The sequence below is a fragment of the Choristoneura fumiferana genome, chromosome 27 (assembly GCF_025370935.1).
Source record: "Choristoneura fumiferana chromosome 27, NRCan_CFum_1, whole genome shotgun sequence".
In the NCBI taxonomy this organism is placed as follows: Eukaryota; Metazoa; Arthropoda; class Insecta; order Lepidoptera; family Tortricidae; genus Choristoneura; species Choristoneura fumiferana.
Genome location: NC_133498.1, coordinates 10895210 through 10922821, shown reverse-complemented (window position 1 = coordinate 10922821; position 27612 = coordinate 10895210). Strand labels below are relative to the sequence as shown.

The 27612-nt window shown below is 42.5% G+C and overlaps 1 protein-coding gene across 1 annotated transcript; it reads left to right on the top strand.

The window, feature by feature from the left end:
• The first annotated feature begins 10528 nt into the window (after window positions 1-10528).
• Window positions 10529-24313, top strand: LOC141443271 (uncharacterized). Its single transcript, XM_074108481.1, has 12 exons — window positions 10529-10539; window positions 12027-12092; window positions 14144-14311; window positions 14549-14690; window positions 15039-15193; window positions 15947-15997; window positions 16737-16816; window positions 17564-17692; window positions 21603-21717; window positions 22929-23079; window positions 23351-23433; window positions 24185-24313. Exons 1-12 carry the CDS (start codon window positions 10529-10531, stop codon window positions 24216-24218), a joined length of 1185 nt encoding a protein of 394 aa, XP_073964582.1. The 3' UTR covers window positions 24219-24313.
• The last annotated feature ends 3299 nt before the right edge of the window (window positions 24314-27612 follow it).

Here is a 27612-nt window from a genome sequence, read left to right as displayed (position 1 = left end):
TTTAAAAGATATGTAATGAAAAGGCACTAGTGCGATAATGTAATGTAAAAGGCACGGCATGGGTAATATTCTGCATTATCAGTGTAAATACGCTGTAATAAGACCTACTTTACGAGCAGGTGTGTTGAAAGTATCATAGGAGTGCACTAAGTAAGGACTTTTCGAAATTCCCATGGGAAAAGGAAATATTAACTTTTTCTGCTTCTTGGTTGTTTGGGGAATCTCTGGAAAAACAGAGTGGATTTAAAAAAAACGATTAGTAAAAGCTTTTTAAAAATCGATACCCGAAATAATAGAAGCCTGTTTCAATTCAATCGCGGACAGTGTGGTTTTCTCTTGAATTTACTTATTCCTATCCCGCGGGAACAATCCTATGCCGCGTAGGTACGAAGTCGCGGGCAAAAGAAGCACGTGGGTTTTCTAAAATTACACCCTGACCTAAAGATGTGAAACAGGGGTACAAAGTTTAACGAATTATGATCATCTAGGTTGTTTTTTAAATTCAAAAATTTGCAAATATAATCCTCCGAAAAATCAATTAAAATACGAAAATAAAGATAGAAAGTAAATGATCTGTGTTACCCCAAATTTAACGCGAGCGAAGCGCGGGCAACAGCTAGTTAATGATAAGGCGTGCCGACTGATATATCGGTGATAGTAATGGAATATGTCTTGGCCCATACAATAAATACCTTACAGACTAACATACACATTTATAATCAATAATATTTAAAACTAACTAATTTGGTGACAAAATGTATTTAACATTATTAAACGTAACGCTATTGTATTTACTCATGTGATATAGGCAATTGGTAGGTATTGACAGGTGTGTAGATTCTGAGAAAAATGCGCCTTTTTAAAAGGTTACGTTTTATTAGATTACGCACGATGGTTAGTAGCCCAGTGATGAGGCCCAAAGCAGATGGCCGGGGGTTCGGGCCCGGGCTCGCACCACTGCGTTTCCCTGGGTCCCTTGTAGTTTCAGAAATAAGAATAACTACAAAACTATTTCGCATGTACCTACGGGTACAGCCACAGCCACGAACACAACATTAATTAATGTTATCTCCGTATTATTCTTTATTTATACTTCCTAATACCCACTAATAATATAAATGCGAATGTTTGTATGTGCGTGCGTGTGTTTCTTACTTCTTCAAGCTGAAATCGCTGAACGGATTTGTATGAAATTTGGTATGTAGATAACGGGACATCTGGAATAACACAATAGGCTACTATTTTTCCCGATATTCTTACGGGATCGGGATTCGGGAATACCATCTCAAAATGTCTATCGCTAGAATATGAATTTGACACGGGTGTTCTTTGCGCAGCGCAATGTCAGTGAAATCCACGATGTAATTTTTTGGAAATGTCCACATACATTTTTGATTAATTCCGGATTTTCTTTTCAACTGCAGGCGCTAAATGGTTTATGCACGCGAAAAGTAAAGGCCAGTATTAGTACCTATATATAGATTCGAGCATAATCTATAACTTATAACTTAACTCATATTAAATACATATATTGACCCGGATAACTCACGTCTTAATTCGAGTTTCGGATTTCAACCGGGATATTGGTTGGACGGAACCTCCGAGTTGGAAAACGGTGTTAAATACTCGTGCTGCATCATCGGTGTGTGTGAACGTACCTTTACAGAGCGTGGTCCTACCCTACATTTGACAGTTGTAATGATGATGAAAACTCGGGTAGTTGTGTGCCGGTGTCAGTTTCGTCGGGTAGTCGCGCGAGCAGAGCGGCGGCGCGCAGTGCGCGGGCTGCAGCAGCCGCTGAGTCGCGTTGCTCCGAAGACGAAGGGCTACGGATTAGCCCGAAACATGTCGAGCTAAACTCGATTTAAGACGTGAGTTATCCGGGTCAATATATTTAATATGAGTAAGTCTCACGGTAGTTTCATGTTCAAAATTATAACTTAACTACCGACTAGTATCGACCCTGCACAATTCGTTACAATATTTATTACCGCCGCCATGTCTGTTGTCAATTTCGTTGCGCTCGCTCATACAATTAAGCAAAGTGAACTATCATAGCGCATGTTATCTAGAGCGTAATTTGCAGTTAGTTACCTTATCAACCGGTCAGGCAATGCCCTCAATCCTGTGTCCTTTACGATTCTCTACGGATAGAAAAGGACAGTGGGCTTGTAGAGTTGATTAGAGTATACCTAGGGAAGGGCTAAGGCGAGGTCGACCTGCGGGCTGGGTTACTGACTAATGGTGGGTGGGTGCGCCCGTCTGGTGTACAGTCACCAGCATTAATATCTGCCACAGCGGAGCGTGCAAAAATATCTGACACATCCTACCGGCCCAAGAAATAGAGTGGTATCAGATATTTATGCGCACTTTGTTGTGTCAGGTTTAAATGTGCTGTTGACTGTACTAATCGCAGAACTACTCTACTCTTGAGGGCTCATATAAGTTACAGGATTCTGCCTAGTTCGGAGTCGGCGTAATGTATGGTCCCAAAACCACTTCGCTTCCACAATTAGGGCTGTTATCGAAATGTATGCACAGTTTTTGAACGTGCACTTGACACACACGATTATAAACGAATATGGCTCTTTTGAAAAATGTATGTACACGCGCCTTCTGAGAAAGTGATTATTTTAAAGAAGTGCACTTAGGAACTGCACATTTCAGGAAAGTGGTTCAAATGCAATGGTTTTTACGAGCCTCAACCTAAACTTTTGATGACAGCACGACGCCCCTTTCGATGTACTTTGTTAGAACCAGAACGTTTGCAGAATCAGAAACAGAGATGCTCAACTCAACTCGCAATAGCTATCTCAGTGAAGCGATATCTTCGAGGTCTCCTGTGGTTTTTTAGTTTACTTACATCGCTTATATCTGTATACTTACGTCACAAACTGAGCTAATGTAATTTTAACCGATTTCGCGTGCAGCTTATTTTCTGACTTATACAAATAAACTTATATAATTTTGCGTGTTCGGCTACATCATAGAATGCTCCTGCACTTAATTAGAATTAAACTTGCGAAAACTTGTTGCTTTACAAACTTGATCTCCTAAAACGGCCATTTTGTATTAAGGAGCGCCACCACCGGCGTAATGGGTGCCGCCTGACACGACATCGCCTGTTGCCACTCATCAATCACTTTACCCCGTGTCAGGGTAAAATACCCCGTACGGGAGTACCCTTTCGGTTCATTCTCGACTGCCTCACCTCACCTAGGAGTGCGCTATTCTGTGAACGACTAGAGAACGTGCCAACTCTGAAAGACTCTAGTTAAATAGTCACGTAACTTGAGTTGAATTCGATTAGAGCTACAGACGTCGCGGGGATAGTGCAAATTCGCTTAACTAGCGTTGAATTTCGCGTATCTGACAAATTAAGTAATTTCCAATTTGTAAACTAAAAGATTTGGATAAAATAATACGAATAAGTATTTATTAAACAAGACGTAGTGCAGATACGCGGTATTTACGTATGATAGGTAGATAAGCGGATTTGCGCGCTATTCCGACGATATAATACTATGATGCTATTAAAGTGAAATACGAATACGGCCGCTCTTAGGGCTAATTATTCCGCGACTGTTACCAGGAAGGACGGTTGTGCCACAAACATATCTTGGCCTGGTGGCCCGGTATCGCTCAGTCACTTACATTACATACATGCTTGATTGTCTTATGTCACCCCAGCCAAAACATCTTAACTGTAACTTTTACGATGGCTGTCCAAATACGAATAGAGTTGAAGTGAAAGGGATGAGTTTCCTACTATTCCCACGGGACAGGCGAAGCGCGCCAGAACCAATACAGCCTCAGGACTGACTCGAGCTAAGCGCGCGAATCGGCTGCCATTGCTTCGTTTCAGTCGCAGCTAGCGTGCAGTTTTGCGGACTGCAATATCAAAATGTATGAGCAGTCGCCAGTTACATTGCGGTTGAAATGCAGACCATCTGTAACGGCTCTAGTCGAGTTGATACATCACTATGAACGAAAGTCGTTATTTGTTGTGGCAACGGGGTATGACTTAACATCGCAAGACGGAGCAGCGCAATTTATGCTTCACAGCGTCTTCCTAAATTACCTATGCCAAGGCCTGGTAATGGATGTTCTCTGTCGAGACCCTACCACAACTTTTTTTAAACCTCTTAGTGCATCCAGGGAAAATAATAAACGTCTTTTGATGTCTATTAAATGTAGTATGCGTACCACGGAGCGAGGTCGGCTTTGACACAAAAGCAACATTTTCTTTCACACAAACTACTTATATCCTGTTCTGTTTAGATTGAAAAAGTAAAGATTTAAGAATATGATAGAGTTTGGTTCGTTAAGAAATAGACTCGGAAGGTTGCAGGCTGTTGCCACTTATTATTACTAAAACTCGAATACACACTCGAAAAAACTGCTGGAAAATGACCACGCTGGATCGTTTATTCGCCTCCGAAACCTCCCACCGAAATCGTTAGCCGTTTTCGAGACCACCGAAATAAATATACAAGAACATTTATTTTATCGTGAACTCGTAATACTGTTGGTTTCTTGTCGTGCGTCACTAAACTTCTAGAAACCCGTACGGTGCGGGCTCTGCGGTTGCAAGCTAATAATATTTTCATTTCCACGACCGAAACCGCGGAAATAACAATTTACACGACGGCCTGCGGCCTGCATAGTGAAACTCCCAGCCGCCGCAACAACAGAAACAGAACGCACGCACGTACTTTAAGCCGAGTTTAGACTTGCAAGAAAAATCATGCAAGTTGCATTACATTGCGGCGCTCGATTGACCACTACAATCTCGTTGGCTTTACGGCCTCGCAATGTAATGCAACTTGCACGATTTTTCTTGCGTCTAAACTCGGATTTTATTACCTATAAGTACAATGTTTTACGAAACAAATTTTTGAATCAGGTATTTATTACTTACAGACGGACGTCCATATCAATGAACTAAACCTTACGATAGCTACGTCTGCAATAAATGTGTGTTCGTGCAGCTCCACCACCTCCACACTGTAACAAGACACACATTACAAAAACCTTACCATTACCTACCATCGGTGTAGTAAGGTGATTGTTGGGTTTCTACCCAATCAGTATGTAGTTGAACTATTCCGGTTTAATTCTGATTCATCATAATGTGGTCCAGCGAAGTTTTATTTCATTGTATGGCATTTTATGCGCTTGTATGAAAGTTAGCGTCAGTAAACTATTGGTTTGATCATGGTTTGATCGCTTTCACTGCGACAGTTGACAGCAGCTCAAAGGTCAACGGCCATATCGGTTATGCAGATATTGCTGATTCGGCTGACTCCGACGTACGAAGGCAGATCTTCTCGACACGGATCTAAGTGAAATGTCGCAACAACTTTCTTTTCTTAGGACAATAACGTATAGCGGTGGCGGTCAGCAGCACCAGTGTCTGACACAACAAAGGGTGCAAATAAAATATATTTCTATTTCATAAATAAAATATCTGATACGACAATTTGTAGGGCCGGTAGAACGTGTCAGATATTTTTGCAATATTATAAATATTATAATTAAGACGAAATGTCATATAGTTTCGGTACCTATCTACCAACCCTACTCCCTCCCCCCCCCCCCGGGCCCCGCCTACCCGCTTAAGGTTCAACGTCAGTCAGTTCAGTTGCTGTTACATTGAAAGATGACAGACTACACTTGCAAGTAAATGTGTAGAATCTGTCTTATTTAGATCAGTTTTATTCTGTTGATAACCTAACATAAAAATAGACATTTAGAACCGAAGATGAAAGCGATGACAACAACAAGTACGGCAAAGCTTGTGTTGTTCAGAGACTTACTTTATTTACGTTTCTCTCAATGCTGTAGTTAGTAAGTAGCTAAGCTAGTGAGGAAACACTACAGAAGCGCAGGACGTCCAAAATTCAATGTAATATAATTTAATCTCTGGATAAATCGAAACCTTAACGGCTAACTTTGGGGGCGGCAGACGTGAGCTTGCCTTCGGAATCCAAAAAGTTTAATGGTTACTTGACCTGAAATGTAATTTCAGAATTAATTTATTATTATTATAATTATTTATTTTTTTAATTTATGACGGTGGAAGCAGTCTACACTTCCACTGACGTAGATTATAGTTAGAGTTTAGTTTTGTAACTAAGGGACCCCATCCATCCCTGTATTATTATTATCTTTTTTGTATTTTCTTTTATTTCATTGTATACTGTAGTTTTTAAGTATTTTATTTGTAATTATTTTATGTTGAAAAAATGACTTTCTGCAAGTTTCTTGCGGCGCATTCGTCTTGGCAATGATGGTCTTTCCGAAAGCGCTGGTAGTTTTAAAAATGACGTGTAAAAGTGCCCATTGCGGCCTATTTACTGAATAAATGATTTGATTTTTTTTTGATTTTTGGTGAACAATAACCTTCGGGGTGACGATAATCAATAAATATAACGTAATGTTATGCCTGTCACGTATGTGGAGCGTCGACGCGACAAAGGTTTCGCCACCGCCATTGTCTCGTGAGATCGCGGCGGCTGCGCAGCCCCGCGTGACTCGCTGCTGCCAGTTGTGACACCGCCGAAAAACATATCATGGGACAATTTACACCTTCACACCATTAAGGGAGAGCAGTCCTCGAGTGGCTACCACGGACTGGAAGACGAAGCATTGGCAGCTTAGACCTCCTATTAAAGAGACTAACGACGTCGTGAGAGTTGCGTGCAACCCGATGCTAGTGGCGCATTGTCGTTCATTGCGGCGTTCGAAGGGGAGGCCTTGTTCAGCAGTGGACGTCTTCCGGTTGATGATGGACTGGTAAGATAATTTCCCCAAAATCGTTATTTCCTACTTCTTAGCAAAACTTCTAATCGCGTTTTTTCCCAATATGCTTTTTTACTGAAGCTTTTTTTACAGTAGGTAGCGTTGTCCCAATCAGAGTCGACACATACAGTGTCGATGGAGCTCCGCGTAAGTACTTTTGGCCCTTCGTGCTGATGAAAACTTGACATGACCTGAACCTTCCTATTATTCTGTGTCGATTCTGATTAGGAAAAAACGCTCCTGTGAAAATAAGCTTCAATAAAAAAGCGAATGGAAATTTTGCTTCTACGAAATAACGATTTTGGGGAAATCTTTTTTCAACCCTTTTAGATAATTGCATATTTTGGGCACATGAACATCCATGACTCGAGGAGGTTAGGCAGTACAGTCAGCATCAAAAGTAGCTGGTTACTTTTGATGCTGACCGTACAATACAAACTTCGTATATATTCATCCTTTCATCATTCATTATACAAAATATTTGCCCCTACAATATCCGGCACAACGAAACGTGCATAAATATGTGATACGACTTCCGTATTTCTGGGGCCGCGCCGGTATACTTACCCAGCCAGCACAAACCTTCTGAGTAAGTTTTTTATAATAGCAGTCACAGAAACGAATTGCTGAATAAGACTACCGTAATTAGCTGATTTGGCGCTTACTCAGACGTTACTCAAGCAATTTGGGCACAAAATTATATCCGCTAATGGCTGAGTAATAGCAATATAACACATGAATAAGTTTTGAATAATTGTACGACAAGCTGAGTATCTTCTGCATAAAAGCATTTTGTTCTTTTATGCAAGTATTACAGCTCTGTTATCCAGAAGATGAATGAATGATGAATGAACTATATGCTTAGTCCTTCAAAGCTCAGATATTCAGATGATACACAGCTTTAAGCTTATTTCAGAACATTTATCAAGAATTTATTCGAATTAAATTTGAAGTTGACATAATCGAACACAAAAATAAATTAAAAGTGCATGCGTTGTTTTGGTGAGTGACAGCAGCAGAAAATAAATGGCCAAATTTTAATGTCCTAGCGGTAAATAATTTTATACGCTTATTTGTGCTAGATAATAAATTGTAGGTGCGCATGCAACTTTACCGTGTATTCATATATACATTTCGTGCAAAATTTTTACGCGCTACCTGATAAGCCAGGTTTTTGAGAAATAAACAACATTTCGTCGTTGGGTTGTTTTTACGAGTGAAATATTTTTATGTTCTATATACCATTTGAGGGTTCAAAAGTAACCTTGTAATACTTTTTACAAGAATATTATACCGATTTCGTTATCATAATTGAGTTTCGAGTATAAAATTTCTCATCATTTAATAGGTTATGTTATTCATTATGGCGACGCTCATTCTGAATAAAGTCTGCTTGCACAGCGGCTCCTCGTCTAATGTCTGCATACCAGACCTTATGTGTCCATTTGTTCAGATGTTCTCTGGTTAAAAGTGGGTCTGCCCACAACATATTTTCGATAACTGTTCTATAATCATACACACTCGTAATATAAATCAAACAATTAGGATTCAGTCATAAAATAAATGAAAACCCACAGTATATTTTTAAGCATTTTTTTCGATAGGCGGCATTTACACAACACACTTTAATATTAAGTATAAGCGCGCGCACGAAATCGAAATGTCAAACTACTAGCCGCATAAATGCTGACAAATATTGCAAAATAGTTCTGCTAGCTTAAAAAATGTCTACTTTTCGTGAATACTCAGCCAACTTCTGCATAAGAATCTGTTACTTTTGCTTTACCCCAGTTAGCTGCACATGACAGTAATTTCGTACTTAAAGCGGCATAAAGTAGTTATAACAGCTACCTTAAATTCTGTTAACTAACTATATGCTTCATAACAGGAACCACACCCTACTTTATACAGCAGCTGTGTAACTGTCAAGATGTGGTGTGTAATACAGCTAAAAGAGAACAGAACCTCAATTATTCAGTACTCTGCTGGATAATAGAATCTTATACCAGTGTTATACAAAGGTTACACAAACTCTTGAGTAACAGGTCTATTTATGATGACTATTCAGCTTTAAGAAATAAAATCGGCAAATTACAGAATTAACTCAGCTAATAGCATTATCATAACAAAAAACAACTTTAATACAGAACTTGGTAATACACACAGCTTCTATACATATATAATAAAGCTTAACCCTGCATAAGGCTAAATTGTTGGCCAGTTATATGACTTGTGTGCTGCGCCTGGGTAGGTAGTAAGTAGGTAGGACGTGTCGGATATTTTTGCATGCTCCGCTGTGGCAGATATTAATGCAGGAGACTGGACTTCCTATATTAAACCACATTTTGTCTATTTCTCTGCCGTATATTTTCTGTGAAAACATATATCCTACCTTAGAACGTATCTCACGCGCCTGCCCTTGGGAATGCTGCGACAGAGACAAACATGGTGTCGACAAATCCATCCTCGGCCGGCGCTGCTGGCCGCAACCGCAACGCAAGTGTCAGTCATTCATTATCGGCGCGCGGTTGTTGACTGGCGAAGGCGAAAGTGAAACCGGCGGACGGCGCCGGCGCCGCGCCGCTGCCTTCACAACAACGCGCGCGCGCGCCCCCGCGTCGCCGCGTCGCACTACCGCCCTCTATTAGAGACTGTCATAAATGAGCTATCGAAACACGATTCTCCCATAAAATTTGTGTTAAGTATATACTAGCTACATAGTTAGTTATGATGTCACTTAAATTAAATGACAATTCGAATTTACAGTTAATTGAATAGAATAGAATAGAATGCATTTATTCACATTCACAAAGACACACAAATACAACAAAACTAAAAAACAACAATTAACAGCAAACACAAGTAGTGCTTAAATAAAGTGTTTTTAATCATAATCGCGTGTTTATACATAGTCTCATTCTCCTATTTCTACTCTAAATTCTATAAGTAAATTAAACAAATATGACGTTAGTTAATCTCCTATTTAAAAAAAATACACATGTTGCAGATACGCGATAAGTGGATTAGCACCATCCCCGACGATTTCTCTATCCATACTTTCCTTCTATCTAAAAACAAATGTTTTCAGTGTCTCATTCATTAATCTCTGGTCGCATCAAATGATAATTAATTACTAATTATAGAAGCGTTTTGGAAGCGGAGAATCATCCGGATCCCATTTGTTACTGTCTGTTCTCGGGTGCTCTAGTAATCGCTCATTGCAGTATTTGTTGCGCGCAAGCTTTATCATTATCAACACGTCGTGGGAACGTCTCACGAGACCTCCGCCGTAGCTGTAGAGTCGGCAGCTCAACTAGTACCTATGTACCTACCTAGCGAATTAGAATTTAATAATATTGACATACGATTACCTTTAGTTGACACGAGTCTGATTATTGTTTAAAAATCTTTTACTTTAAAAGCAACTAAAAATAAGGTAAAATCCTATTTGTTTAAAATATGTAGTAGGTAAATGACGCCATTAATATATGGCCTGAAATGGCGCCGGCGCGTGCCTAAATCAATTGTTAAAAAACATACAAACGTTTTTGGTGTGCTTGTTAGGTAACTTAATGATTATCGTTTTTTTTTTTACTTGTGTCTGTGTTGCGAGGTTTTACTTCTTGCCACATACTTACTTACTTGAATTTGCCATTTATTTATTTTTTACATGAAACTGACCGTGATTGACCCCTATCACACCTGATGTAACTGATGATCTGTGATGTATTCGAGGTAACTTTGACTTGACACCTCTACACGTTGCTGAGAAAAAAAATGGCCGATATAAATTGAGAGAGGGAGTAAAAAATAACACTTGCAATATAAAATACTAAGCATTCATCAGTCATCAAGGCAGCTTGACCCACAGTGTTGTCATGTCCCTACCTTACAATTTTGTTTTTTGCATTGAACCCGCGGCAAAAAAGTTGATTAAGAGAATTGTTGCTGGCTGTACCTACATGCGCACACGACGAGTCGAATATCAATGAGATCACGGCATTGTTTATCGGCTATGTATACAAGCGTTGCGTGACCTTGACGGACGCGGCTTGTATGGTGATGGGAATTTATTGCGAGCTTCCGCTGCGCTGGTCGGACCCATTGCTTATTGACATTACAACCATGGAGTCATCTACGTAAAGTGGAGGAACCGAAACATCGATAACTTGGCACGTTGTTTATGTTGCAACGTCGATACCGTCCTAACCCTGCCGTCGCTTTATGTTTTTGAAATAATCATGTATGTTAGGAAGAACATATGTGATTTTCCCACTAACGTCGATAAGCCAAAGGCTACTAGAAACACAGGGAAGCTTAAAGTTCCATCTTACAGACTGGCTAAAACCAAAAAGTCTTTTCTGGGAAATTGCATACGTTTTTATAATAAAATTCCAAAAAATATTATAAATGAAACGGATACAACATTCAGATCTATTGTCAAGAAGACAAAGGCGTATTATAAAGTTAATGACTATATCATGGACAGGGATATTTGGGAATAATTCCGATCCGCATTAGGGATCCTTTCATATAGCTAACCTACTGTGTTAAAAATATAGTTGTGTTAAATACTTGTGATGTACATATCATTTAATAATATTGTAAATATGTTTTTAAAAAAAAAATATACCTCGTTGGGTTTCTTGCCAGATTCTTCTCAGCAGAGGTTTTTCCGAACCGGTGGTAGATTTTTTTTGACATTCATAAGTGCTTGTTATAGCCTAAATTGAATAAAGATATTTTGACTTTGACTTTGACTTTGATAAATAAAGACCATGCTGTTATTTTTGGAAATTCCCACGGGAATTTAGTAAAATCAATTGTACTACGCTCGTGCCGTCTGCCGAAAATACCACGTTCCCAAAATACCACACTTTTCAAAATACTAGGTACATAACCTATTTTTATTACATTTTCATTATACCAGATGTTCAAAATAAGACATTCCACTCCACCAAAAAAATTACTTCCTTGAGTAATCTTCGATTTTAGTAATGTGGTGCAACAAGAATCTGATATGCTATAAATGTGGTAAATACTCGTCCGAGGTAATGTGGTATTCTGGGAATGTGGTATTTTAGGCACGAGCGTTCTACTGCTGTATCATATGATTTACCTACGTGTGCGAAGCCGCGGTAGACACTAGTATAAATTAAAGATACTTTTTGATTGATCTGTGTGAAGCCAATCCCTAACGCTGTGTTGTGTTGTTGTCGCAGGGGCGCGGAGCTGGGCGACGTCAGCCTGCTGCGCCGGATGCCCAACGTCGAGGTGCTGGCGTTCAGGTGACTGCTGATGGTGACGGTGACCGTTCAAGACCGTAGTCTGCCACTCCGCACTTGTCTGGCGAACCGACAGCCTGCAGTGTTTGATTGATCTGTTAGTCTGGCGTCTTCTGTTGATCTGTCCCTCTGCAATCATCTGATGAACAGATGGCTTGCAGTCTTCTGGTGATACGTCAATTTATATCAGTGGGTGCATATTAGCGTGAAGAAGAAGAGGGTTTTGGGAATATAGTAAAGGGGAAAAGTACCTACTTACTGTGTAAGTAGTAAGATTTTCTTCTACTGTTTGCAGTAAAAACAAAAAGGGACAGACTGCCTAGCAAGACAGAAAACTCGAATCAATTCGTCAAAAGAACGGTTTCATATCAATGGCGCCTCCTTATTACTCTGGCTTCTCGTTAAAACTGACCGTAGGTGTCGATGAACAATGTGCAATACTGGCTAGCAGAGACATTGTTATGTTATGGCTACCTGTGGTAATCCAGTGAGCGGGGTCGCGACCCGTCTGCTGGCGCGGTGCATGCTTGTGTCTAGTCTACACCCCCGGGAGCGGGAGTAATATCAAAGGGGAGATCTGATTGTCTGGCGTGGATATTGGTTGCACTAGCTTGGAAGTTGGTTGCTATAGGCTTATCTCCGTTTAGTAAACCGCCGCCAATCATGATCCGTCGGGCATCTTGTTAGGTAATGAGGTTATGGCCAACAAGCCTGCTGGGGTTTATATAGGATCATAGGATAGGAACATTTTCTCCAATGGTCCACTTCCTAAGGACTTTTAGGAGCACTTCCTTGTAGCTTTTTAGATATGCTTACTTTCCAGAATCGTATCAACAGTCGTGTTTGAGTTCAATGTTTTTGGGACAGAATAAAAAGACATTTCTTATATGTATGGCCGAAAAGTGTAGGAGCTGTTCTTTTTGAGTATACTTGGAAGTGAACGTGCAGCAGCGCTAGCGCAGGCTGCCGGCGATTGGGCAACGCTGCCCGCGCCACGCTCTGATTGGCCGCAACCTTGCCACCCGCAATGGCGGAGCCTGATTAACGCGCCGTATGCGCGCGCCCATCTTACATCTAATGTGGGAACCTTCATGGAAACTGGCTCTTTACTACGAAGTGCAAATTCGAACTTTGTGTGTTGCCGTCCCGCTGATGCTTGTATTATTAAAAACGAGAGTGAGAGCACAGAATAAAACTAATGTGAGCGGGACGGTACGATACGAACTACGATTTTCGAATTTCGTAGTAGCCCCTCTGATCGTAAATGATCGTAAATCGTAAAGGAGAGAATGATCTGACACGTCCGACCGGCCCGTGCACGTTAGTTCTCTGTACTGTAGGTATAGTTTGTGGTGCACGGCTTGGTGGTCGCGCGGCGTGCTGTTCCAGGTTTCATTGAGCAGAACCCCGTTCGCGCAGTGCTCAGTGTTGCCCGAAGAAAAAGAAACATTAGGTAAAAAGTAGCTAGTTTCGCAAAAAATACTCTGTTGTAATATAAGTTGTCAAAAGTGGCTAGACAAAAAAAAGGCAACATGGGATATAAGTCTTTAATTTTTATATTTCTTTCTCTTACATTATTATTTACGGAAAAATTTATTCAAAATCTTGTGATGTTGAAGGTCCGGTTTCTTCATTTATTTCGGGTTTCTTAGTTTTTCCAACTTATTTCTTGAAGGATATTCTCAGGAATTACGTAGGTAGCGCACGGAAGTACGTTTTACATTGCAAATTAAATTGATTGAAACAGTGGTAACTCACTTGTAAGTAGCTAGAAAATTTGGCTAGATCTAGGTAGCTAAAAATTGGCTAAAGTGGCGACACGACACTGGCAGTGCTGCTCTATCAGATGACATGAAACAAGCACGCCGCGCGATTTAGCGGAGGCCTCGGACATTTAGAGCCTATTCCACCGCCTTGTTGTCAAACTTTGTGACAATAAAGTGATGCCATCTGTGTTTGTTTTGTCCGAATAAACAGAGACGGCATCAGATTTAACTGTCACGTGTCAATGAGTGGTGAAGCAGGGGGTTAGCATCTTGTGTCTCTGTTTCCAGTATAAACAAGATCCGTTCGCTGGTGGACTTCGCGGGCTGCCGGCAGCTGCGCGAGCTGTACGTGCGCAAGAACGAGATCCGCGACCTGCGGGAGATACGACACCTGCGGCGCCTGCCCGCGCTCGCCTCGCTCTGGCTCGAGGAGAACCCCTGCACGCACCACCCCGAGTGAGCACACACACACACACACACACACACTTTTTATCTTAAAAAAATGTTCTTTTTGTACTTCTTTTCTGTGGTGTATGTACAACGAAGAGTCACTGAAAATCAGCGGGAACGAGCATTCCCTCCGTTTTTGTGAGCCTCAAACCAATTACGGCCTGCGGTTGTATAGTTCCTTTTGCCTAGCCCTGAAGGGATGTAGGGCACGTTAATAAAAAAATGTATTGTCGTATTTGGCAGGTACCGCATGACGGTGTTACGGAACCTGCCGCAGCTGGAGAAGTTGGACAACGTGGCCGTCGAGCCCGACGAGCTGCAGGAGGCGCTGCGCCGCGGCGCGCTCATACCCGACTCCGACGACGAGGGGTACTCGCAGCCCCAGGTAGCCTCACACAGCCCCCCCCCCCCAACACACGTCGCGCCCGACGAGAGTCTCCATCCCCAAAACAACGCATACGTGGCCAGGAGACGATCAAGCTGCAGCTTGATGTAATACTCGTCTGTTTATGCTTGATTCAAACACAAATTTTCATCAATCCAGCTGCTACATCGTCTCTGAAACCCTTTACACTTTGGATAATCCTGAAGTTGATGGTTCACATCTAGCGCTATCCCCGACTGACGTGACCGACGGTGCGGCTAGTGATGTAGGCCTCCATTCATTGCGCGGCATACGCAGATAATCTACACTAGAATATTCCTAATAGTCAATTGGTGGTCTGTATCGCAGGAGGCGTACGCGGAAAGCGTGCGTAGCGGCGGCAGCGGGGGCGGGGGCGGCGGCGGGGGCGGCGGCGGGGGCGGGGGCGGGCGGCGCGCGCGGCGCTCCAGCGACTCCAGCCCAGAGCGCGACGAGCCCTACCGGAACACCCGCGACACGACCAGGTAACGGGGGGGAGGGTCGCTCCAACTTAAAGGCCGACTTATGTCTTCTTCTTAAACGAAAAGAGATATTCGTGCATGAGAAAGAAAAGGAGCGAGATACAAATATTGACGTATCAGACAGGATGACAGGATGAACTATATCTCGCGTTTCGTTTGCTTTTCTTTATAATGTGTATTTTACAAGTGTTTTATAATCATGAGTGACTTAACACAATTTGTGTGTTATTTGGGTTTCAACTAATAAAATTTGTTGTATGTGAATGTGTATGTTAACATACTGTTATGTTTAAGTATTCATCGTCGGGTATTGTATTTTCAGCGTATAGGCTACGGCTCCACTGTGGCGGGGACGAGCGGAGCGGAGAGGAGACATGTAGGGATCGACCAATCATAGACCAATCAGATTAGTCGATCCCTACACGTCTCTTCTCCGCTCCGCTCGTCTCCGCCACAGTGGAGCCGCAGTCTTACGACGTTTTTTCGTCATTACCGTTTCTGCAACTGTCCTGAAAAGAGATGATGCTCAGGGTTACGTTTTTATGAAAACTAAATACAATACCGATGCTAAATCTAAGGAGATCAAAATTCTTGAGACTTCTTTCCGTTGTGCTTGTAATATAAACGTAATAAAAGCGGAATGGTAATGACGTTGAATCGGTCATAAGACCTGAATATTCACCCTGTAACAATATACTGCGTTGTGCGTGTTGGTTGCGTGTGTGTGGTACTAAACTAACGGCGTTGCGCGCGCAGGGCAGCGACAGCTCGGAGGGCGCGCCGCCGGAGACGGAGCGCGAGCCGCAGGTAACACCCCCCCCCCCCCCCCCCCCCACCCCACGCCTCAAGTACCTACTGGCGCCCTTGAATTGGGTCCATATCGGCTCGCATACTTATCGAAAGTCCGAATGTAATGTTTCTCAGAATGATCGTTTGTCATAACTCTTTTTTTCTCGAAATCCAATAGTTGTTCAGAATTGTTATGAATCAAACCTAACCTAACCTATAGTTTTCTATAGGATAACCATTTAAAATTTAAGGTTTCAGTGGAAAAAAAACGATAATTCGGACAAAAATTACGGTATGACTAGCGAAGAGTATGCGAACTTTGGCGCTCCTCAGCATGATGGTAATGATGATGACGTCACGATGCTTTTAGATTGGTAGAAAAACTCGAGCCTTCTAACTCGAAATTTAAAGGCTTAAGTACATTTTGGCGACGGGCTAAGGCTTTCGAACAACTATTCGTTTTATTAAGCCCAGTCTTAAAAAGGGCTACAGCTTTTTAAAAGGCCCAAGTCTTTTTCGAGGCCCAGCATTTTTAAAGCTGACAGTCTGAAACTTAGTTTAAGTATCATCTGAAATCTCTGTAATGGCAAATAACAGACGTGACCTCATTTGTTGCTTTGTTGCGAAATCGATGTTCTCGATGTGTACCTAATTTGACTTACGGATTGTCACCAGTGCCTTACAATTTACAAGCGGTAGTCTTTGTTTAACACTATGCATTGAAAAGACACTACCGCTTGTAACTTGTAACTTGTAGCTTTGTGATATGGGCCACAGTAGTACCACCACTCCTCAAGGATTCCACTAGTTTCCTGGTTGCACTACACGTGACGTCGGGCAATCCTTTTCATAATCACAATCTCTTTGTGGGATGCATGCTTTCAGGATGTGATTTATCATTTTGTATTCGATTTTTTGGTGGCTATTTTCGCTTATTTTACACTATATTAACTAACGCTTTTATAGCTTGGTGGTATTTTTGGCATGCTGCTGTCACAGAGCCCAACCTATATTGAATCCAACATAAATGATAGAAAGAATCGGAGCTTGTTCTGCAGTTTGGTTTATTTCAGATGAGATGACTTCTACTTTTCTTAAGTTTTCGTCTGATACCTAACGCCAAGTTTTTCGTTTCACGTTCTGTTAACTGTTCAGCTCAGCACAAGCACACTTTTTTGCTTCCCTGGGGTATTGAATCATCATGAGCTGCTTAAGTTGTTATATTTCTGTTACTTTTAAAATGCTGTTGAGTTAAAATATCCTAGATATGACCAAGATAATGGTCTAAGCTCCGAAAAAGAGGATTTTCACCGAGCTGTAGGATTGCGTTTCCACCAGAAATGTGCGAGGACGCGTGTTTGTCATGAACCAATAGAAACGCTTCATTTACCTATCGGATCGCTCAGCGCATCTCTGGTGAAAACAGCTCAACCAAGTTTGGATATGTAAATGCAGCGTTCCTATTGGTTTATGATTATGACAAACACATTCCTCGCACATCAATGGTGGAAACGTAGCCTAAATATCAAATTAAATATGTTACAAATGTATGTCTGTGCGTTGGAAGTGAGTATCGTTAGTGAGCACTGTACGTTGTAACTGTTGGTCTCTCCACATCCACAGCCGTGTCCGCTGTCGCCGCGGCGCGCGCCCGCCTGCTCGCCCGACGACGAGCGGCTGGAGCACCCCGCCATGACGCGGTCGCACTACGACGTAAGTATATAGTCTAGTCCAGGTGCCGCCAGCTCGGCCTCTCAAGAGCCTGGCTTTAAAAACTTGCCACAAGCTGGTGGTTGATAGGACAGGAGTCGCGCAGGCCCTGGCCCTTCCGACTGACTTCAGTCCAACGTGACGAGCAACAGGTGAGAATGACGATTCCGTCTGCATTTCGGAGGTATGAAACCAGCAGTGTTGCTACCTCCATTTTTTAGAAGTTGCTAGAAATTTTGTAAAAAGTCGCTGGTTTGTGGGAAATTGGCTCTCGATATCGCTTTGTGTATGAAAAACAGACAAATGAAAAAAAACATGATAAATTTAAGTCGTTACATTAATGAATTGGTCGCTAATTTGGCAACACTACAAGCCAAGTAACAAAAGTCAATGTCCTGTGTAATTCTTACTATCATCTGTCGCTCATCACTTTTATAAAACACAGTTTCTATGATGTATGCGCTGTAGCGCGGCAACTAAGTATGTATTACCTCAAGGTTACCGTGTTTAACAGTCTTTACGGAACGGTCCGACATGCCGCTCGTAGGCGGATACTTTGGAGGTGCAAATCCCCTTCCGCTTAAGGTTTTGACTGTCAACTACCTTGAAGATACGGGCTCTGTTCATTGCGTGGCCGAAACGCTCGCTGCATCTACACAGTGGTTTCCTGGCAACGCGCAATGAACAGAGAAAACGTTATGCCCGCATATAACGCACGAGTGAACTGAATGCGTAGATAACAACAGTCATTACAAGAATAAGACCATGTCTAGTACAACGCGTAGTTTAACCAGAGATCAGGCTATGTATATCTAAACCCCACGCTCTCATCCTCACTTCAACCGAATGGCTTAGATTTGATCATCAGCACAGAATAAGTAATAGTACAATCATCGGTCGAGTTTAGAAAGTAATTTTATTTACCAGTAATATCATCTTCAATAACATTTGAGTTTGTAAATACTCCCAATCAGAAATCACTTTCGAGAGGACATAATATTAGTTTTAATATTTATCAACTCATAAATATAACGGTCTCGAATTTGTGTTGTGTTAACCCATTCAGTGCCGTCGACGCCCATCGGCGTCTTGGTGGACCCTCATGTAATGCCGCTGACGACGAAGGGCGTCAAATTGAGCTTTTCCTGGATGACGCTGAGACGCCGATGGGCGTCTGTTCTGCAGAAGTGTCGGTATCGCGGCAAACTACGTAATCTGGTGCGCGGCAATGTATGGGTTAAGTTATCCAAATTTACAGTGAAGTTTTACACGACACTGATTTAAACCGCTTAAAAGCGGGGTTTCACATGACCACATGAGTAAAATCATCCAAGTAGCAGTACACTGCGGGCCCTGAAGAATCCATTACACCGTAACTAGTTCAGTAGCCCCGCAATCTATAGACAATGAGGGTTACTTGACAGGCGAAGTATCGCTAGATGGCGGTAGTATCGAGAGCTCTGTTTGGCTGCAGCCTCGCTCGCGATTGGCTCATTCAGACATTAACCAAAATTGACAAACGTGACGCAAATGTCAAAGTTCCTCGCCTGTCACTGAGACCCTCATCGGTTGAGTTTAGGGTGGTTACAGCGTTTTTTTTTTCTGCGCGTGTACGGTTGTTTTTGTGCATACGCGCTTACACTCGCGCTACATTAAACCGAATGCGCGTGTACGCGCTCATTTCTGCATGTTTAACGCCCGAAGCACGCCCGAAAAAATCAAAACCGCACTTGTACACGCGCTTCCAAATAAAGCAATTGACATTGATATCTATGTAGGTACCTTACGGGCACTAGACTGGCTGTTTGGAACAAAACGCGCGGCGCATCAATCATCAATATTAATTACTTTGACACAACCCCTGTCACGGACGTCAACAAACTATAGTGAAAGGTTCACAAATCCGCGCTGTGAACAAATTTTGTGCGCCGTTTTGATGTAAAAAACATGCGGTCTATACTTATACATAGATGTCGATGAATAAAGCGCTAGTCTGAAACCGCCCTTATGGCTAATTGGTTGAGTTTAGTCGTGTCGTGTCGTGTGAACCCGGCCGTAGCTAGTGCGGTAGCGTCGTGTGTGTGAGGTGTGAGGTCGCTCTCGCTGCAGCAGCTGTGTGTTGCAGCCGCGGCGCCGCGACGACGACCACGACCACGACCACCCGCGCCGGCGCCGCTGCGGCACTCCGTCTCCGCGCACAGCGTCAAGGTAGGTCTAGGTACCTACCTACACGCACGCACGCACACACACACGCATACACAGACACACACACACACACACACACACACACACACACACACACACACACACACACATAGACAGACAGACAGACACAACACGCACACACAATGATATAAATTAGCCTTTTATTACATTCAGTTACTAATTTAATCTTTTTCATAAAACATTGAGTTCCTAGTTTTCTTATTACCTCAGAAAAAAGCATTTTTTTTTCAACAGCTTCATACACACACGCACACCAACGCTGTGTTTCCACTAGAGATGTGCGAGGGATGTGTTTTCATGAAACAATAGAAACGCTGCATTTATCTCGCCTCGCTCCGCTCAGCTGATTCCACCAGAGCGGTGCTAGGTAGGCAAATGAAGCGTTTCTATTGGTTAATGAAAAACACATCCCTCCCAACACATCCTCGCACATCTCTGGTGGAAACGCTGCCTAAATTGAACTCGTTATACACTAAACTTGTAAAATTACAAACATTTCCGACCCGACATGGTTTACATTCCGTAGCAAATTTGAAAAGCCTTAGGTACAGATGTTAGACAAAATTATTGAATATGTGTGCAAATAGTGACTTGGCTAACAATGCTTTTGGTCCTGACACGACGCACAGTATCTACTAACAAACATGTTCCGTTATCCATCACGTTTCATCAGCATCACAGACCGCTATAGAATCATTTTGCTATTATACTCCTGTAAGATTTGCAATAAGGAAATATCAGAGGATATTTGATATTGATCTTGTCCCGAAGCAAAGCTTGTGTTATAAATATCTACTGAACAACGGATAAAGCGTTCTAGTAATACGTAACACAATTTTTGATGATATTTAACCCTGGACTCTGCTTTTGTGAAAAAGTCACCACCACAATATCTGACACATCAAAGCGTGCATAATATCTGATACGACGCTATTTTATTTGTACACGCTCCGCTCTGGCAGATATGTGCAGGTGACAGGTGACTGAACAAATTGCTGGTGTAATTAATGAAGCCGTGGCGGCCTAGTGGTTTGATCCTATGGCCTGTCAAGCAGAGGAGCGTGGATGCACAGAAAATTTGAAAAAGAGACTAGCGCTGGGAATCGAACTCAGGTCCTCAGCATTCCGTGCTGCGTACCATACCCCTACACACCACTGGACAGGAGTCTAGACATCTCTCTTCATTTTTCTTTTTCTGGGTTTTTTTTCTGTGCAACCATGTTTCAGTTTGTATTTTCGTTGGATTTCACGGGATGACCGTACCGTGACCGGGAAAAGTAACAAATTTGGAGTTGAAATAAAAAATACAAAAATATTCCAAAAACCAATCTTCCTCTGAATTTTTCCAAAGTGATGTGCAAATCATCGTGAAGAAACTTGTACAAACCTGCGAAGCGAAGTAATTCAATGGTGTGCAGTGCAGGTCGATTCAAAAGAGCTGGCACGAACGGATTGAATGAGTGAATTAAAGTATCAGTGTGTTTCCTTTTTACTTCACACCAATTGTGAAGTAAAAGTCAAAAGTCGTGCCAACTCTTGTGTATCAACCTGTATGAAGTTCTCAAGCCGCACTGGGCCCGCGCGTGAACTGCGGCGCACTCTTTCATTGTGAGAGGAGGCCTTCCGAGCGGTGGGACGGGTACAGCCTGTGATAATGAACTAAGCGCGGCGTGTCGGCACTCGGCAGGAGTACGCGACGTACGCGACGAACGGCGACGCGCGCTGCGGCCGCGCCTCGCCCCGCCCCCGCTGCCGCACCACCCCCCCCACCCCCACCACGAGTACTACGAGCGCGGCGACAGGTCAGACCACAGACCACATACCACCAGCCACCATACTCGTACCACATCCCAGTTACTTCACAAGCGCTCGGTTGTTTTATGCGATAACCGCTGCGTCAAACGCATTGCGCATTATAACCAATTACAATCCACGCAATTTAATTACTAAACATGCGTTTGCCGCTGTGCTGACCGCGTAAAGGTGCGACCAAACTGCTGCTTAAAAACCGGCGACGGTACGGAATCGCAGTGACGCATCGTATGTGCACCGTTTTTTTGCATGCTTTCCACAACGCTGCTTAAATAAAATACGCATACGGTGCGGAATCGCAGTGACTTGCCGTAAACGTCACGACTTTTGTTCGGTAAGGACCTGACGTTTACGGCACATCACTGCGATTCCGTATTTTAAGCAGCGGTGTGGAGAGCGTGCGATAAAAGTGGTATAAAAAACGGTTTGGTCACTACGCGATGCGTCCTAATTAAATTCCGTGCCGATGTTGAAACGTGATTAGCAATCTGGAAGAACTTTGGTTTCGGGAATGTACGCACCTTAAGACCGTACAGTTTATTACGAACTGAAATTACAAAGTCACGTGAGCAAACCATGTACATGAAACAACCGAGCGCTTTATGGGTGTTATATGTTTGTTTTCTGATGGATGCACTGAAAACCAAATTTCACTGCTGTATCTATTTCAGGCTGCGTTTCCACCAGAGATGTTCGAGGATGCGTTCCTCGCAACGCATGGAGGAGGTTTATCGTAAACCGATAGGAACGCTTCATTTATTTCCTCGCTCTGTGCAGCTCTATAGTGGAAACAGCCCGGCGGAACGGGACAGGGTTCTACTCTACTGAAGCTTATTTTGACAGTAGCGGTTTTCCCAATTTTAATCTAAAAACAGAAACATACAATACAATACAATACAATTTATCGTACACCAGAAATAGTAAGCGAAACATAGGTAGGTTTAGGTTATGTTAAATTTGCATCTGCCCGAAGGCCCAAAAGCACACAGAAGTACACTGTTTCTGTGTCAGTGGGAAAAAAAACATTTGGGGAAAAATGCGAATGGAAATTTTGCTACTAAGAAATATCGATTCTGTTAAATTGATCTCGGTTCTCTTAGCATTCGCTACTCTACGTGGCTAATGCGGCACTTGTTCGCCGTGGTGGCTACTAGATGGCGCCAGCGTGTTTACAACAGCGAGCGCTCGGCTCGTGTTGCAGGTCGGAGTACGGCGCGCGCGAGTGGGAGCGCGAGACGGCGCGCGAGCGGGACAGCATCAGCGCGGCGGGCAGCGCGCGCGAGCGGGACAGGGAGTACCCCTCCGCCGTCATGGCCGAGCACCGCGGGTTCACGCGCCGCCCCGTCACCAGGGTCAGTAGTCAGTACACGACACAGGGACGATCAAAGAGTGTTGTAGACGCTGCGGCGCGGCACTGACAAAGTAGTGCCATCTCTTTCTATGTTATGGTAATTGTCAACACTACTTTCTCTCTCACGATACCAAATGAGTGAGCTTTTTTTTTGTCAACTTCAGTGAGCTAGTTGGAAAGCAAGATAAATACGCAGTTTTCCGACAAAATACGATGGCAATACATTATTCAATAGATCTGTAATGTATGTGTGGTGCAATGTGTTGTCGCAGAACTCGAACCTGCTGTCGGCGCTGCTGTGCCTCGTCAAGGAGCTGGACTACCCGAGCCTCGAGGTCGCCGAGATGGCCGTCAGGTGACGCGAAACAATCAATGATTATATCATGACCCCGGGGGGGGGGGAAGGAGGGTCTACTACGAAATTCGAAAACTGAAGTTGGTATCGTACCTTCCCTCTCGCTCTCGTATTCAATAATATAAGCGTCAGTGGGACGGTAACATACGAAGATCGAATTTTGCACTTTGTAGTACAGGGCCAGGAAGGGAGAAATAAGTCCATTGACAATCTCTTGCTTCAAGTAGCGAATCCAAAAAATAATAATTTCAATTTGGAAGCGTTCAAAGTCTGCATCTAGTATTTTTTCGTTGTAACTTTGCAGCCTAAGGGTTCCCCCACACATATCGATACAGAATCGGCAATAGCCGATAAAAAAAGCTTTATATGTACGCAATAAGAGCGAAAACGACGTCCACGCGTCGGCGAGCCGCTCCGAGCCGAACCGTGCCTTTTTAGCTCTTATTGCATGGGCATAAAGCATTTTTCTATCGGCGTTCGCCGGTTCCGCATTGATAGATGTGGGAAGACCCTAAGGGGCTGTTCACCACCCATTGATTAGTTTTAACTGACCGGTAAACGTGATGCCGTCTCTGTTTGTTTTGTTCGAATAGACGGAGACGGCATCACGTTTATCCGTCAGTTAAAAATGTTAAAATTAATAAAAGGGTGGTGAAACAGCCCCTAAATATCATAGTTCGAAAAATATTTGGTAGATGATTTGTTCACCTGTCTGTTTAAGGTTGTCGTAATAGTTTACTGTATGTCGCAGATGCCGCATGGACGAGCTCGCCAACAGCCAGTGACGGCGCGCCGCGCCCGGCGCCGCCGCTTCCTAGCGCCGCCCACGCGTGGGACCCGCGCCCGCGCCCGCGCCCTCACTGGACTAACGGTCCGCTCAAACTTGCAAAGGCGGCCGACACTAAAATACAGTCAAACAGAAAGCCCCGTCGAGTATGGTTAAAAAATGTTCACCGACCCCAGCGTATTATACCATGACTGTAATATGTAGCAGCGTGTCAGGCAAGATTACATTCTTTGTATTGAAAAGTATGAGACTATGGCCACTAGCACGTTTCCTGACCAGCCGTCGCCGTCGCCGTCGCGTGCCGTACGCGCTTGACATTTCGTTCCTGGTACTTTCCTATTACGGTCATGACGTGACACCTTAAAGTGTGACCTGTAATCGTAATCGTGACCTGTAATCGTAATCGTCGACCCGGGAATGAACGAGTGAACGACTAGTGCACGACCAAATTCATGCTCTCACGTAATTTGTCATAATCATAAAGGCACGAATTATTAGGTCGTGCATTATTGTCGTACATTCCTGGTCGACCATTACAGGTTGTACATTAACCGCTCCCAGGGCCGTCGAAACGAGACGACTGTATCTTCGTGGCCGCGGCACTTGCACTACACTCGAAAGGAAATGACCATTTGAGTTTCATTGGTTAAATAAGAATACATCCCTTTAATGAAAATGAAAAATGAAAATGAAAAGATTTATTCGGGACACACACATATAATAATAGATACAGAACAATAACATAATATAATAATGTGATAAAATAAAACAAGATTACAAAATACAAAATAATTAAAAAAGAGAAAAAAAATATACTTATATATATGCGCCCGAAATGGTCCGCCTCAGCATAAAATGCGGACTCCTTTGGTGGAGCCAGCGCTGGTCTTCCGGCGAGACCATTTTAGACGTTTACTTTACGTTTTTATCGACTATGTTCATACTACAAAAGTATTTGTACCTATTGTAGTATATTTATATTGTTTTAATAAACCAAAAAAAAGAATGTTAGGTATAAATAGTAATTACATTTATTTGTATTTTCATTTTGTCAATGAAACTTAGTGGCACTTTTTCTTTTGCATAAGTGGTAGGTATGTTTGAGCGGACGAACTCTAAACGCGGACACGAGAGACAAGACGTGCCCTCGCGCAGCCGCACGGCCGCGGAGACGCACCGACACAGGAGATTAGTGACCACGCGCTGAGGGACCTCGCTCCTCAACACGCGCCACACTCGACCATCGAATTCAAATGTCAACCAGCCCAATAAATAATCAACAACTTATTTGGATAAGCAACAGTTTGATAAATAGCATTATAGATCTGGTGAATTATGCTTTTCCATCGTATTTTTTTATCAGATAAGTTCGTACAGTTTGATTAATTCGAGTTAACACTAGACAGATGAGCGTGCCTTCAGTCAATTTTCAACTTTGACGTCATACAAATAAAGCCATTTTTAGTATACCGCTACCCACGTTTACAGATTATGTAAAAACTATTTTATTTGTATGACGTCAAAGTTGAATATTGACTGAAGGCACGCCCATCTGTCAAGTGTTAACTCCAAGTAACCGTACTGTATTTATCTTACTTTCTCAATAAGCTCCAGTAAACTTCAGTGAGCTAATTGAGAAAACTTTCACGACAAAATACTCACTACTTCTATAACTTGGCCGTGCAGGCAGCAGCAGCAGCAGCAGACTTATTGTCTAACGCTCGCAGCCGCAACTTAACTGCCACATGGTACAAGAAGTTAAAAAAAGTCGGACATTTCACACCGAACTTGATTAATAGTATGACGTATGCTCAGTTGAGCGGGTATTTTAGTATCACAATTCACAACTAAACTTTTTTCTAGTCAATGAGGGTTTTCAAAGAGTGGAAATATCGCTAGATGGCGTTAATATCGTGAGGTCCGTTTGACGTTTGGTTGCGATTGGCTCATTTAGTTATTATTAACGCCATCTAGCGATATTTCGCCTCTGTGTAAACCCTCATTGTTTTATACGCAAATGTTTTGTCTTTTTTGTTTGTAGAACTAAATTTTACAACACATTGTTTTTTTTTATTGTAATGCTGTAATTTTATACTGACAAATAAGTGATGTGCTGTACCAGTTAACATGGCATGGTGTTTTGTAATGATGTGATATGAAATAAATGAAATGAAATGTTCCAACTTTTTAAACTGCCCCTGTACAAGTGTACACACGACGGCAGTTTTTTTTTTGTGAGATTGTTACATGCGACCGCGTTAAACTATAATACCCCTGTCTTCAGAATAAATAGGCAGTTTCCTGCTCTCTCCTTTATTTATATACCTTTAGGCGAGTGTCGAACCGGTTTTTTTTACCTTTTATACTGTTAAAAAAACAGCTCTCAACTCAACAAACATCACATTTTTAATGACTAAATAGGTACTTATTTAACGTCACATTACATTTAATGAAGTATGTGTAGAGCGGAAAGTTGCCTGAACCATCTTCAGCTGTCAGTGCAAAATGTACTCGTATAGAACAGATGAGCATAGTAAACTACGTGACTTTTGTAACGATTTCGATACTGGCCTACTGACCATACATTGGATGCATTTAAAATTAAATCCAACATCCAGGAAGAAACAATTTTGTACATAAAGGAACACTGAGTGAATATGATTATTGTTAATTATGATGACCGAAATATAGCACGACTTGTGACGTGATAGTGACGCGACGAACGTTTGTGATACGCGGCGGGCGACGCCGCGCCGCTGCGCTAGTTTGTATATAAAATTATGTTAATTATTGTATTATGATATTATGAATTATGATTATGAGCGTTATTGTTAAGTGACTGAGTCGATACTAGATGGCGCTGTTTATGTTTATGCATGTTATCGTTTGCGCCATCTATCGGAAGCTTAAGGAAAATCGGTTATGAAATTTTGTGAATGTAATGTTATATTATACTGTGCGAAAGTGAAACGAGGCTGTTTAACTATTTAAATTCAATAGCTAAATCTTGACATATGTATGTTCATCTAGATACTATAAACTGTAATGTCTAGTTATGAATGGTAGACCATGTCAAATGTAACTAAGTAAGATAGATCTACAGCGCATTTGTATATAGATATTTTATTTTCTGTGCTTCGGCATCCGCCGTTTCGATTGTTATGGATTGCCATAGAAAATTGCCTCGTTTCACCCTCGCAAAGCGCGAAGGTTGTCAATTACGTCGCCGAGCAATTCTGGCCGCGCGAGTTGTGCTAGGGTCGCAGCGGCGCGTCGCCCCCGTCTCCAATATACAACTTGCCCTCACGATGTTGTTTTATTGACTACTTCCTGACTACCCCTTTCATGTCCGCTACTCCGCTACAGAAACAAGTTAACAACAATTTCAAGAA